Here is a 14,741-nt window from a genome sequence, read left to right as displayed (position 1 = left end):
TGCTGTATTGCTCGCAGGAGTTCCGTTGTCCCCATGGCTGAGCCGAACTGGCCGCACCCAATGATCCTTCCTTCCTGTACCTACCCCTCCCCTTTTTTTTTTCTTTTTTTTAAATCGAAGCTTTTTACCTCCACCCCCAAGGGTTCTGTCGCGACCATTGGTGTCAACAGAAAACTCCCGCAAACAAATAAAAGAACTGACCGGTACTGCCAGGAATTGAACCTGGAACGAATAGAGAAACGGAGTGAGAGCCCGTGGTCTTACCGATTGAGCTACGAGCCCACGCGGAGACGGGGGAGACAGACTGTGCACTCACCGAGCACATGTGCGTGTTTACCCCCTGCGTTTTCGCTGAATTCTACGTAATAGCGTCACGCGACCTCTCGCGCCACTGTGCACTCCTCCCACGGCATGTGTAGCGGCCGTGTGCGCGCCTTGCGCATGCGCTAGGAGTTATAAAAATTAATGGAAGCTCACACCAACGCATGGCGGTAGAGACGAAGGAGAAGTGATATCGTCTAACACAGTTTCAGCTTCCCTCAATTTCATAAAAAAAAAGTTTCCACTCATGTGCTTCACCACTAGAACTCAACCAACCACTGATCATAAATCATGCATTGATTTAACCTTAGCAAAGAATATCTGAAGTAATAAAGGGTGTGGTTAAGTGATTTTAATTGTTTCTGGTTTCACTCTTTGTAGAGCCACGTGTGTGAATTCAAGTGACGTCGCCTGAGCAAACGTGGCCGGGCGTCGTTTACAGGTTCGCTTTCCAACCACCTTCACACTAGGGTGGATTGGCGCGCATTTTTTTTCCTACCGTCTTGCTTATCGTCATAATAAAGGTTGTTTATCATCATCAACAAAGGTTGCTTTTCATCGTCTTTGTTCACTGCCATGCTTTTCGTTCAGTGTGAGAACACTATTTGATTACCTAGGCCTATTTTGAATCGTTCGCTCGATGAAGCCTCCCGTGTTTTAAAGCTTATAACTTGCTTGCGCAAAAGTTGGTATCCACAAATGACTCATTGTAGACATTGTTCAAGCGGCGGGGACTGGTTGATGATGAGCCAAGACCTCAAAGCGAAACATTATTCCTAAGCTCCGGCGCATATCTTACATTTGCTGTTGTTATTCAAAGTGATGCACACCCCAGAGTTGCAAATTCCAGCGGTGGGGTTTTGGACGACGTTTTAGGCCCAACCGAAAGGGCCTGCTTGGCCTTGCTTGCCTTCACCATTAAACAGAATTCGAACAAGGAACGACATACCCACGATTTTTTGTCTACGAGACAAGCCATTCTCAACGTGGGAGTAACTTCTGTGCCGTAAAATGTGGTAATACACTTGCAAAAGAGGACGCGGGAGTGGCGGTTATAGGGTTCCCCTTCCCTGGCATATTCTTTTTTTCTTCCTCGGGAAATTATATATCCTCATACCGCGGGGTGTTGGCCGTTGGTTTAGCAGGTTTAGTATGAGCAGCGTTACGGGAGAGTATGTCTGCACGTCGCTCCGCAGCATCACGTGCACGAAAAGTGTTGCTCCAACGTAACCCAACCTGACTTAACCTAAGTCTAACCTGACATAACCTAAGCCTAATTCAAACTAACATGATCTTACGTAACCAATCCTGATTTGCTGGGTTCTTTTTTCAGCTTCCTTTCCTTCAATAGCACGTGATTCTGTAAAACAGCCTGCAAAATGACTCCCGTACATATAGTTTCGTCTTCGACTTCGACTCGAGACGGCTACTCCGCAGACACGGGCTGCAGCTTCAGCGCCACTGCTGTGGGGCCCCAAAGAAGACGAGAGCGCGCGCGCCTGTCACAGCAGCAGCCGCCGTCGGTTCGGTAGTGCGTGGCTCGCGAGGGGCGGCCGCCTTGCCTTCATGGTAGCCACCGCCGAGCCCGCCTATGAACCTGGACGACAGAAACAGGCTGACCGAGTTTAGCCGCAACTTCAGTGAGTCGTCTATGTACGCCTCCTATGTGACGGCCTGGAATAGAGTGGTGAGCGATACTCTGTCTCTCTCGTTCGCCTTCCGTGACCTAAGGCGCAGCCCAGATGACTTGTTGTGGGCTTAGAGAAAATCAGGGGGGAGTCGACGCCGCGACGCGAACCCACATTTCTCCACATGCCGGTGCCTCCTTGTAGCTTCGACGTCAGATACGCGGGAGCGCAGAACGCTTGTGCCAGAGCCGAAAAGAAAATTGCCGTAATCCCTTCTCCGCCCGCTGGCAGCGGTTAGCACGCATTTAGGCTTGCTACTTTGCCTTTCAAAATGGCATAGGACGGAGTAATTTCGCATAAAATAGTGTTAATCTCTCTGGTTTCGTCACTGCGTGCGCTTGCTTCCCTTGCGAATTTGGCGTGATGATGATGCATTGTTAATCCAGCATTTGAGACGTACCGTAGGTTAAAACGCCGCTGCGGGAGCATAAACCAACGGCCGCTCGATGAAATGGCCAAGCAGAAGCGGAAGAAAGCGGAGAGAGGACGAGCAGGCATTGCTGACATGGTGATGATGGCGAGTGTATGTTGGTCGCGGTCGCGTGGCAGGAACCACCGTTGCTGGATGTATTTTTTGATCCAGCGACCATACTTTGCGTGGCTTCCTGCATTATTAGCAAGGACTTTCAGCTTACCGCAAGGCTGGCGGCGGGGGTGCGGCGGGCAATGGGCGCCCGCTTTTGACGGGATGCGCTGGCTTCTGGGCGCATATAGGTCCGGACGCAGTCACGTCTTCACGCATGGTGTGATGCCACATCCTGAAGGGTCGGTTAAAGGTGCCATCGAAAGCTTTACCCTCTCGTTACGCCAGAAAGCACTGCTAAAGCTCTGCTGTAGCCCTGCTTCGCAAGTACGCCCATGAGTAGTTCTTCATATCTGTTTGCTTTCGTTGCTTTTATCGCTTCGTTGCTTACAGTATTGCTGCTGAGCCTTGTGTGGTCAACTCAAGCGTACCCGCAGAGTAGCGCATGCGCACGACTGAACGGTTGATAACTGGCCCTTTCAGTCAGCCAATAATTTTAATCAGTGATAACTTCAGCTGGCGCTTTATGGCTTTCCCTCTATTACTTAACTGTACCTGATAAGTATGTATTAATTAAAACCAATTAGCTAAACTTCACCCACTTATTTTACCGTACTGTTGTAATTGGGAATTATTAGACCACCTCTAAATCACACGAATAAATCTTTCACAACTTGCAGGTAAAGATACGCACTCAATTGTGTTAAACACGTGTGCGGGCGTTCGCTGATATAAACGTATCTATGAGTTGAAATCTTGATTCCTCTAACTCGCTGCTCTTTTGCGCGCTATTTTATTAGAGTATTTCTTTTCCTTTGCGGATTTGTCGACACCAATCCCTGGTTGAAACACAATTTGTTGCGCAGCTGCGTGCATTACCTCCCAAGGAATTTACGATGGCGGCTTTTATTTCAAAGCAAAGCTTTCTACCTTTACCAGCCAACGGTTTCGTCGTGGCGTGCACAACAAATTCCCAACGCAGCTGGGGAGGGGGAGGGCGCTTTTCACTTACTGAGCACAGCGTAGATGGCGCGGCGTATGGGCGCTATCACCCAGCGTTCCCCGCGCGTCGGAGCCTAGCTACTCATTCCGGCGGGCGCGTCGGCGGAATTATTCCGTTGGCTTTATCGTGCGCTTTAGCGACGGTTGTTTTGGGCCTGTTTTTGCGCAGCTTCTCGTCCATTGCGCGCTTCCTTCGCACGGCTTGATTACCTTGTTCGACAGCACCTCCGGGGTAACCCGGACCAGACGGAATAAAGTGGTCGTACGGCAAACATACGTTAAGGATTGGTTTGCAGGGTGGGGAAAAAAAATGTACAAACCACATACAGCCATCTGGCCACTAGAGAAACGCCACCTTTTGCGCTCTGCTTGCGGCGAATGCGATTCCGTTTTCTAAATTGGTGAATGCCAATTCGGTTGTTTTGAGAGTTATTACAAAACTCGAAAGGAGCAACTGGTTCTGACAAATACAGATTATAAAAGTTCCCTCAGCTTTCTCGCAATTCTCAAACTTGCTAAACTAACTAGTTTAAATCGGTATTAATGGGAATCACTAAGCTGACATGCTGAATTGTTTCGGTATCTGCGCTTGTGCCGCGCGGTGGTGTAGCCCCGAGCTAGCACATCAGGATGGCTAGGTTCCACTGTCTCACCCTTCTAAAGACGCTTCTCTCCGTTTTGCTTCTGCCGACGAACGACCGGGCTACAGCGGCGGCGCGGATCCACCCCTCTAGCCCTGCCGTGGCCGACGCTGCTGCGTTCGGGACGCTGACTCCGCGAATTCCACGTAACGGCTGGCAGAATCTCTGGTTTCACTCTTTGTAGAGCCACGTGTGTGAATTCAAGTGACGTCGCATGGGCAATTGTTGTGGGTGTCGTTTACAACTTTGCTTTCCAACCACCTTCACAGCGTGTATTGGAGCCAATTGTTTTTAGACCTCCTTATGTCCAATCGCCCCGTTATTGCTTTTCCCAACGATCGTTTCGAAATAAGAACAATTCCTCTCCTGCCCAGCGTGAATTTGTTGTATAGCTGCAAAACATCGCACTGCTAGGAAATACTTGTAAGGTATACGATCTGCAAGTGGTACGTATGGTACGTTGCGCGCGTTGTGACCCGCAGGTTTTGTGCTACGAGGGCGCCTCGTCCGCGCCGCAGAGCAAGAGCTGGGGCATGGACAGGCTGACGGCGATCCGCAACTTCTTCCGCCGCTGGTTCTGCCGCTCCAAGGAGTCGTCGGCCAACAGCAACGCCGACAGTTCGCGCGCCGCGGCGCAGGGCTCGGCCGACGCCGTGAGTATCACACGAGTCGTGCAAATGGGCGGCTTATAACTGTGCGCGCGCGCGCGTGTGTGCGTGCGTGTGTTCGTGGGTGTGTGGGTGTGTAAGATTATTAGCGTATTTGAACGATTGTTTTTTCCCCCTTCAGGCTGGGTCGGCTAACAAGCACGATGAGCAGCTGGGGGATCACAAGGACATCAGCGACGACTTCCAGAACCCAGCTCCGAGGCCTGCGCAGCTGAAGAGCCCCTTCACGCACAGCCTCAAATGCGGATTCTAACTTCAGCCTGCGCAACTCTCAAGAAGGCTGGATCTGATTGGTGTCGCGTTCGATGTGTACCTTACGAGTGAGGAGCCAAACGTTACGAGCGCCGAAGTAACGTCAAAACTGCCGCTCATCGCGGCTACCTGTAAAAGTCGAGAGATGGCGCGCTAAGTCTAATAAAGAAAAACCAAGTCAGCTGTAACTTTTATGTGACTCTATGCTTCATTTAGCGATAATAGCCAGCGGGTGTAAAATTTGTAATACACAAAGCTTAGAAATCCAGAAATTGTTTTTTTACTGTTTGTTTACGAAACGCGTTCTGCGGAAAATGTGGCTTGTTTAGCTTCGTAAACCCGCGATTATAAGCGCGCTTCGAAGGGTCGATATGCCGGTGATGTATTTCAGGTGTTGTGTTGTAATGTGAGGCAGGGATGAATTATACTGTTTCAAATGCTCTGCCCTGCCCTCGAGTGACTCGTTCCGTGAAAAATCATTTGCTGAAAACGCGAAAGTTAGCTCTGTGGTGAATCAAGTGGGAGCGACTCTGTTCTGCGACATGAACCAAGCAAACGATCTTGTCGAAAGACTCGCGAATCAGCACATCAAAGTTAATCCAGCGTGGATTGAAGCCTGCGTACGCCACATACGAGCAGAAAATGCCGGGGGAACGGCGATTGGCGGCGACCTCTACAAGCAAGTCTATTATCAGCTGCTCCTAACGAACATCGCTGAACTCGGAATGACGTGCCTTCCCGAGAGTGCGCTCACCGCTCACAAACTCATGCTGAAGGGTTCGTATTTCCTCCAAGTCGACTCCGTGCGGGACATAAGTCAGCCGGCGTACTCGCAGTTGCTCAAAATCACCAACACCGAGAATCAAAACACCGCAGTTCGGGCGGATCCAGAGGAGAAACCGTTCCCTTGGCAGGCGAAGCCGAAGAGGATGCTGAAACTGGAGGTGACCGACGGCACGCGACGAATGGAGGCCATCGAGTTCGAACCGGTGCATTGCATGAGCGTCGACATGCTACCGGGCATCAAAATTCTGCTCACGGGACCCATCGAGTGCCGGCGCGGCACGATGTTTCTTCGGGCGGATAACGTTCGCGTCCTCGGCGGCATGGTCGAATCCTTGTGGAAAGAAAACTACCAGGAGGCTGTTCTCTCCAGAGTCCTAGGTCGCGACCCTCCTGGGTTTCCACCTGACGGTACCGCACAGCAGGAGGCTGCCCGCCGCACTACGAGTGAAGAGAACACCGATAATGACGTGAGCAGAGGCAACCGAGCATCAAACCCTCCAGGGCGAGCTAATGCCTCCAATATATCTTCACGAGAATGGAACGACTCACGGCGTCACAACGACAGCCGGGCGACGACCGTTCCGATCGCAAACAGCAACTCAACAACAGTGCGCGGGACGAACGCCACAGATGTAGACAACGCCTGGGACGGAGCAGGGGCGGCGGACATGGATTCCGACGATGCCTTGATGAGCCAGATCGACTTGGACAGACTCGGGACCGGAGGCGACCAGTATGACCGTGTTGACGACGAGGAAGACGTCGACGAGGACCTCCTCCGCGAGCAGCTTGACTTCCAGGCCCAGGCTGCAGAGGCTGCCCCCATGCAGGACGTGATTTCCGACGAAGAGCACGCAAGTGACGAGCCAAAGCCAGAGCCGCAGCCGGGAACTTCAGCCGGTGGCGACTCAAAGCGGACAGGCACGCCGCCGCCTTCTCTTCCCTACATAAAGCTGAGTTCTGTGGTCAAGGAAGGCAAGCATCCTGACACGCCTGAAGTGATCATCATAAAGGGCTACATCGCCACGCCAACGAGCAAGCTGCGGATAAGCCAAACGGAAGAAGTGTGGGAGCTGTCGGCCATCATTACGGATGACAGTGCGTCTGTGGAGGTGTCCATCGATGACTCGCTGTTGACGACGTGGATGGGTTTGACCGCGACGGAGGCCAAGAAGAGGCGCAAGCTGTCCTCCAAGTTTAAGGACTTCTTCACGGGAAAGGTGGTCCAGTGCCAAGAGAAAATGAGGCAGTTGAATGGGCTGCTGACTATCAGTTTTTCGGGTGATGCGACAACATTACCTGTCTTGCTCGGCTACGACGAATGGAAAGAGGATTGAATGCTCTCGCCACTCTTATTTATTCATTGCCATGCTGTTTAATGAGAACCCGTGTGCCTTACCTCTCCAAGTTGTATACCCATTCGGCTTAAAGCTTATCGGTACAAAGTTTGATAACTTCCCATTTGAAAGTGTCAGCTTGACGTATAGTAAAAGCGGTGCAGACAGCTCAAGTTGACAGTGTGGCAGTTGTCATTTACGCAATCTAAAAGCAGGATAAAAGCCAGTAGCTTTAACCTGTGATGGTAATTCTGGAACCCAGCAGCGACACTAGTGGTATCACGTGCCATATACCTATATGCTGATACTTGTGCAGCCTACCCCAGTGCCTTGCGTGTGAACTTTTAAGTCATCTAGTCAAGGGTTCAACAATAGTTCGTCTGGTCAGGCATTGTATGAAGAAACAGTAATGCAGTCACTGACAAAGTCAAAGAAAGTACAAAGACGTTTCAGAGACGTTTCCGAAACATCTTTATACTTTCTTTGACTTGGTCAGTGACTGCATTACTGTTTCTTCACCAAGTCATCTGCTGGGATCATCAAAATCGTATGCTTTCGTCATCCATTGCTATGTTTTCTTTTTTCGTTTGAATGCTTTCAGTGACCTTTTCTTTTCTGGTCATACAATTCTGCTCAGTTATGGCAGATGCATTAGTAATTGGAAATATTGTTCTGTTGGGTGTAACAGCTGCAAATTTTCTTTGACTTAACTTTTTTTTTGTCGCTGCCAACGTGTTTTACATACTGCTGGCTGCAGTTTCATGAAGACCCAACTTGTTGCACAGTGTGCAATGGCTGAATGTTTGTATTGTGGTAGAAATAATAGCATAGACATGGGTGTGGTTCCTCAGCCCATGAGCCGAACCACATTAAAACCTATGTGCGTCGGTCATGTGGCTGTCTCGTAGCATTGCTTTCTATACTTGCAAAGCCTGGGATGACAGAACACAGTACTAATCCATTGGTGCTGCTCATCAACTTGCATCTAGATCCAGCAAGGCTTGGGAGTGGGCTAGTTGGTGTTTTAACACCTTGAAGTGCAGAGGTGCGTTGCCTGACGCAAAAACGTAGAACTGGAGGAATTACACAGGAACAGACGAGGTGAGGCGCAAACTATCAACTGTTTATTATCATGAGAAGGGGGGCGGTTATATATGAAGGACATAAAAACCACACACTAAAAAATAATAAAACGCGACACGTGACATGATATCTATTCCTCACTTATGAAACCTATTTCACGCGTCGAAAGCTGGATTGAAGGGGGCAAAGGCTGCGAAAATTTCGCGGTTAATCTTGTCTGTGGAGCGGAACAAGATGCGATGAGTTGCGATAAGGGTTGTTCGCCCGATTTTGAGGGGACGACCACCTTGGTCCGCTCCAAAGACAAGATTACTCGCGAAATTTTCGAAGCATTTGTTCCCTTCAATCCGGCTTTCGACCCGTGAAATAGGTTTCATAAGTGAGGAATAGATATCATGTCACGCATTGCGTTTTATTATTTTTTGTAGTGTGTGTTTTTTATGTCCTTCATATATAACTGTTGATAGTTTGTGCCTCACCTTGTCTGCTGCTGTGTAGTTCACCAGTTCTTCTACGTTCTCTTGTCAGGCAGCGCACCTCTGCGCTTCAAGATGTCGCAACTAGAACTGGCTCTGATGCTTTTTGGCTTTTCAAGGATTGGCACAATCAAGGCACTCTAGCAGCATTCAAGGCTATTCTTAAGTCCTGGGGCTGGTACAAATTGAGTGGACAGCAATAAAAAAAAACACAGCAGCAAACAGTAATGTAAAAGTTGGCAAAATTTTCGATTATTTCGTGCTTTTTAAGTTTATTGTGGCTGCAGTTAAGACTTGACAATTATAACCTTGACTTTGCGTAAGCATCAGCAGTTGCAAACAACGTTTCATGTGCTCATGCTCACACATCATGCTGGTGTTATTCCTTTTGCTATTTGTTTAAATGTAACTCGGACAGTGTCACCAAATCACAGAAATAAACAGACATGCGTGGGGAAAGGGGAAGTTTATGTTTAGGGAATTGGGAACTGTGGCAGGTTTTCACGGCAACACCAAAATGCTGTGTTTACCTCCATTTGCATTTTCTTTTTGGTAATGCAAACCAAGTAATAAGGAAACTTTTATTTGGGGTTGTAATGTGACCCTTTCAGCTTATTTATAGCTCGTCTGCATAAGAGATTGACGGCACACTTAATTAAAAGTACATTGCTAGATTCACTGCCACGTACAATTATGATGAACATAATAAGCATCTGATAGCGTGAAAGGCTTAAAACAAGCACCTTGTGTCCAAAACACAGAAAGGCAGCTTCCCATTAGTGCATCATATATGGACTACACGATTTTGAGTGACGCAGTGAGTATATAAGCAGCGCAACCTTGTGTCTTGTCTGTTGCGGTGTGTTCTGCTCAAATATAACTCCGTTTACCTGATTATGTTCAAAGATTCTTTATAAGTAAACTTTGTTTCTTGACACTAATTATAAATTTGCCTAAAAAACTTTACCGCTGTGCCTAATGGTTTCTTCAATAAATTTGCATTGCAAAAAAAGAAAGCAGTGTATATTTGCCTCGTGATCTCTGAGGGAATCATGATAGCAATCTGGCTGTACTGAAGTCTGGTTTATTTCAAGCAATTTAGTGCAGGACAAGCCGGCTCCACTACTTAGTAGAGGCAGCATATTCTAATGCACTCCCAGACGTCAGTTTGCATCAGTTTCAAATGAACGTTACAACTGCTCGCGTGAAACGGTTCTTAGTCCAGCTTTGACAACTGGCCTTGTTTAGCCGCCCCACCCAATTTTTCTGGTATATGTAATCGCCAATTACTGTTACAAGTTGTTTTTTCCCCCTTTTATTTTCTTCAGCTCCCCTATGAGGAATTCTTAAATAACAATCAAATAGATGCGAAATTCTAGGCATGAGTTACTTGGCCAGGAAAGTTTTTGTATGAGTTGAGAAGGCTGCTGCAGCGTGTAAATGACTTTAAACTGGAATGTCAAACTAAAGAACCTTCAAGGAAGTGGTTTCTAAATGATAGCAGAGCTAAATAGTTAAAGATATGGTCACATAATGTGGGTTAACTGATGCCTTCACCTTTAATTTAACTGCACAGCCTCGCTGGGACTTGATTGCTCTTATGATGATGAATGCACTTATCTGGTTATTTGCGTAAAGATGAAGGGGAGCAAAGACCTGAGCAATATGCAGAACTTCAAAAAACGTAGCAACTTATTTTTGCAAAAGTGAGCACAAATAAGTAAATAAGGCCTAACAATCCATATAATCCATCGTAAAAAGTACTTATTTGTCTAAGTTAGCCTGTGCAACCCATACATTAATCAAATGAACATGTCACGGTTGGAAACCATGCATTACTGTACTGCCTAGTGAGCCATTGGACCTCATTCTGGGTGAAATAACTGATTTCAGTATTGAAGTCCACTTTGACTTTTAAGGCACCGTGTGTCTGCCAATGTGTCAATCTCTGTGTCAACTTTTAGAACAGTTTAATGAGTGCAGAATTAGTTGACATGAAGATGTTGCTTCTAAAATTGATAATGAGCCTGTTCGAGCATCTTTGTTGTCCTACGGCTCAAAAACAGCTCTTTGGGTTTCCCAAACTGCGATGCAATGCCGCTGGTACAGCCGCTCTGCGTTGTGTAGTGTCCAGCCACACCCACAGTTTCTCAGCAGCTTAGGCAATCAAATCGCATTTTGTCACGCTCTTGGGCAGGCCACAGATCTCACATTGTTTCACGCTCCAAAATTAGTTGGAACAGCACTGCTTTACAGGCCAGTGCCAATATGAGCACAGTAGCTCTGAACTTATCACATACCATCCCCAGCTGCATTGACAGATTGAATCTGAAAACAGGTTTTGCCTGTTTACTTTGCCTGACATACAGAACGGTTGAGCTGCAGGGCACTACCGCTTAGGCTGAGCCCTAGTATGGCCTTCATTTTACGGGCTATGCAAACACAACTGACATGTGTCGGCCTCTGAAGACAGTTCACAATACGTGTTTTTGTACGCCCTATGAAGACTATTCAGTGCAAAAATCATGTACTGACTAAGAAGTGGTCCCATGGCCAAAGAAGCTTTTATATGAATGTTACACATTCTTGGCGGGTGCTGAAGGCTCGCTTAGAAGGCTCTCTCTGAAGGCTTTCTTAGAAGGCTTTATAGTTCTTTCAACCTTTAGCTGCAGCCAATCGGTTGTAGGCAGAAAAAGGTGAAGTCATGTAGAAGCCATGACTGCCGGCTTCATGCCGGCTTCACGTCAACCTAAGGACTGGAACCTCAGTTGCTCGGCAATGTTTGTACGTGTCATGTTGCTGCTTGTATTCATTGATGTGTGGTGAAAAAAAAAATGGCTGGCGATTACTATACCCTAATGTGATCTTTGGGCACAGCAGCAGTGCGCTGAAGCAGCACTCACTTGGGTCTCTCGACGTCAGCGATGATGCTCGAGCCTCTGCGTCGGCGGCGTAAAGTGTGTCTCAGGAAGGGACCACGAACTGCGTCTCAAGCAAACGCACATCATAGCCACGCGCACGCCCCACTGACGTTTTCGCCCAGTGTCGCGCCGTCGAGCGCCTTGTGGGCACAGCATACTGCCCCCTCCCCCACCGCACACTTTCTGAGAGCGCTGGCTCGCGCCGCCACGGCGAACCGCCCTCCCAATTTCGCGACACTCCCCTCCTTTGCTTTCTTTCATCGTTTGCTTTTTCTTTCACTCGTCGGCCTTGCCATCGTTCACTCGGTTACAACGGCGGCGCGGCTCAGCCCAGAGACGGCCGCCAAAGGGCTGCGCCCAAAACTGACTGTGAAGCTAGTGCGGGGCTGACTAGGCGGCAAAACATACGAGAATAGCATCGGCGGCTACGGAATGCCAAGCCTGCTGAGCAAAGAAAGGAGCGATAACTAGCTTAGACAGTCAATGCCGCCTCTAAGCGAGCAAAGCCGCACTCTGAAACAAAGCAAGAGCGCAAAAAAGCACTGTACGGTGCACAAATTAGGCTTTTAAACAACGGGCGAGAAACGCAGATTTGCGGGCTTCGGAAGCCGGAGCTAAGAGCGCCCGTCGGGCCGATTCTCAAAGCTCAAAGTTGCAATAACGGATAGCCGCATGTCGTGATAGTGCACATGCCAAGCAGCATATGCATACCAACTGGATAAGAGTCGGAACACGTACCCACTGTGCGCGCACTGCGCTAAACTACACAATATTTTACTGCAACTGCTGCAACTACAGTGAAAAGATCCTAGTTCACTACAACCATAGGGTACAACGACTTAAATTTCGCGGTGCTCCATGTTTATAACGCCGATGTTCAGTTTGTCTCACAGATGGCGGCAGTTGCCCGTAGCCGACGAAAGAGGAGTACGAAACCCGCCCTTTTCAAAAGCAATAAATTTTGGCTCTGTTTGCGTTTGGTATGCGAACGTCTACGTCGGCTGAGATTAATAGCAAGAGTTTTTATTGGCAATTATTATCTATCTTGCTACCGCCTCCAAACAACTGAAGTTCATGTTATAGATAGAACGGTGTTGGTAAAGGTTGAGAACAGTTGGAAACGTATATAATCGGGAGTTTGCTTCTAGCGTATGCTAGGAGGACACGGCTGTAAAAAGATCTGGTGGCAGGACAGGGGTGAGTGGGGTCACTACAGGAGGAAGAAAAAGATATAATTTAGGAGATGTGGTCTGGAGAACAGTTGTGCGTTTTTGCGCCCTGAAAAGAAGAAAGCGAATCTTCAGTGTCCTCACTAATGTCATTGTACGCCAACACGCCCCGCAGGAAAGCCAACTTTCCGTGACGACAATGATTAATGATCGTGGATGAAGTGAAAGAAGAAAACGTTCTCGTGACTGGAATCGAACCTGCGTCCCTACGGTTATGAAGCCGGTGCCTAACCGATTGCTCCACTTCGACACGGTCGAAGCGAAAGCCAAGCAGCAGGTACCGATTTGCGCCGTACACCCCAAACCCAAACGTTAGGCCAATGGAGTGCACTCCCGAGAGTTTCTGTGGGTAGGTATTCTAGAAAAGTGGGGCGTTTCAACGCTTTCATTGCGGCAGAGCAACGAATCGTTGAAGCTGTTTCACTCTATCACCGATTCGTCTTACAAGCTCTGAAAAGATAAATATACCTAACGTGTTCTAGACCTGCCACTATCTTACTCAATATATATATCTTTCTGCTCACGTACCACATTCCAGTTTAGCCTTTTTCCACGCACGGTTGAACTGTGGAACCATTTACTCAGCCACGTACGCATTATCTGCCCTAGAATGAATCATTCTCAGCTATATATAACTTTTTACTGTTTTTCCGCGTCTTTTTGTTTGGATTTTGATCTTTGCTACCATGTCTTTAGTTTTATGCCCGTCGATGCGATGGCCAGGTGTGTGTCCCGCCGACACGAGTAGAGCCACTAGATGAGTGATTAGTGGCTCTAGACACGAGCGCTTCAAGGCGCCCCCTCCCCGCGGGCCGCGGTAAGTGAGAACCACCACGTCATCTGGTCGAGACGAAACTCAACCGGAACGAAATGAAGCCACCCGAAACGAACCGGTATTTTTTTCCCTGTGAGACATACTCAAAGTTGCCCGCCATTTCCGATGACGCAGATGCAATCGGAAACTAAAACCAATTACACGCCTTCCATTCCTTTCCTGATTTGATTAGCCCGCAAAGAAAGCAACGCCTTCAACGCCCACTGTTTGCCAATCCAATTTGGGAGTCGGGGCAAGTGAAGACGGGAAAAGTCTCCGCGCCTACAGCGAATTGACGTTCCTGTAAATAGACAAATTAAACACGCGTGCACAAAGGTATCTGTGCGAGCACCCAAGAATGCCCTTTCGAAAATTGAGGCATTAGTTCGTTCTGTAGATACATTACGTAGTTTAGTTGAGTTTGCACTGTGCATGACAGGCAAATAAAGGCGTTGCCTCCTTCCACGCAGAGCATATGTATCTTTGCGTCCAAGTCGTGCCCCCGTGCACAGTGTAGCTCGAACGACTTCATTTGCCTGAGTGGGACGCCGGGGTACCCTTTTTGAGCGCCGCCAAACTTTTCTGCGCTGAAGCTGCGTACTTGTTTGCTTGTCCTGTGGAGGCGCAGGCCACAAACTTGAGAGCTGGCACGAAAAAAAGAAAAAAAAAGCCTATTGCACGCATAATCTGCCTGACGAAAGCCCCGCCACGCGAGCAATATTCCGGAGGAAGGAAGATAGGCAAGTCGAAATTCAAAGAACGACCTTTGTAGGACGCGAACAGGCCGGGCTTATGCTAGCGTGTAAACGATCGAACTATAGGCAGGGTATACACGGTATACATGGTATACATGGTATACAAGTGCACAGTGACGCGCACAGAGTTTTCAGTCTTGAAAAGCACATTTCATTAGTATACCGCCTTAAGCGTGCGGACGCAATAAACACGGATTACCAACAAAACAGTGGAGCCACACGCAAAACAATGCACTGCAATGCGC

The 14,741-nt window shown here is 48.3% G+C and overlaps 2 protein-coding genes across 2 annotated transcripts; both read left to right on the top strand.

Annotated features, from left to right (window-relative positions):
* Positions 1 to 1,788: 1,788 nt before the first annotated feature.
* LOC144169737 (uncharacterized) lies at positions 1,789 to 5,252 on the top strand. The gene is made up of 3 exons (XM_077699061.1): positions 1,789 to 2,008; positions 4,658 to 4,828; positions 4,965 to 5,252. The coding sequence occupies exons 1-3, from the start codon at positions 1,913 to 1,915 to the stop codon at positions 5,094 to 5,096; spliced, it is 399 nt and encodes a 132-aa protein (XP_077555187.1). The 5' UTR covers positions 1,789 to 1,912; the 3' UTR covers positions 5,097 to 5,252.
* Positions 5,253 to 5,425: 173 nt separating this feature from the next.
* On the top strand, positions 5,426 to 9,775 carry LOC144169736 (uncharacterized). Its single transcript, XM_077699059.1, has one exon. The coding sequence runs from the start codon at positions 5,638 to 5,640 to the stop codon at positions 7,216 to 7,218; it is 1,581 nt and encodes a 526-aa protein (XP_077555185.1). The 5' UTR covers positions 5,426 to 5,637; the 3' UTR covers positions 7,219 to 9,775.
* The last annotated feature ends 4,966 nt before the right edge of the window (positions 9,776 to 14,741 follow it).

Source organism: Haemaphysalis longicornis, unplaced genomic scaffold (genome assembly GCF_048455015.1).
Source record: "Haemaphysalis longicornis isolate Haplotype H1 unplaced genomic scaffold, Haemaphysalis longicornis Haplotype H1 scaffold_2, whole genome shotgun sequence".
Taxonomy (NCBI): domain Eukaryota; kingdom Metazoa; phylum Arthropoda; class Arachnida; order Ixodida; family Ixodidae; genus Haemaphysalis; species Haemaphysalis longicornis.
This window is presented reverse-complemented; position numbering and strand designations above follow the sequence as displayed.

Bases quoted from the DNA above. Each gene is read 5' to 3' on its own strand.
- LOC144169737 (XM_077699061.1), top strand. From the start codon at position 1,913: ATGAACCTGGACGACAGAAACAGGCTGACCGAGTTTAGCCGCAACTTC. The intron at 2,009-4,657 runs GTGAGCGATACT...TGTGACCCGCAG, and splicing joins TGACGGCCTGGAATAGAGTG to GTTTTGTGCTACGAGGGCGC. The intron at 4,829-4,964 runs GTGAGTATCACA...TTCCCCCTTCAG, and splicing joins CGCAGGGCTCGGCCGACGCC to GCTGGGTCGGCTAACAAGCA.
- LOC144169736 (XM_077699059.1), top strand. From the start codon at position 5,638: ATGAACCAAGCAAACGATCTTGTCGAAAGACTCGCGAATCAGCACATC.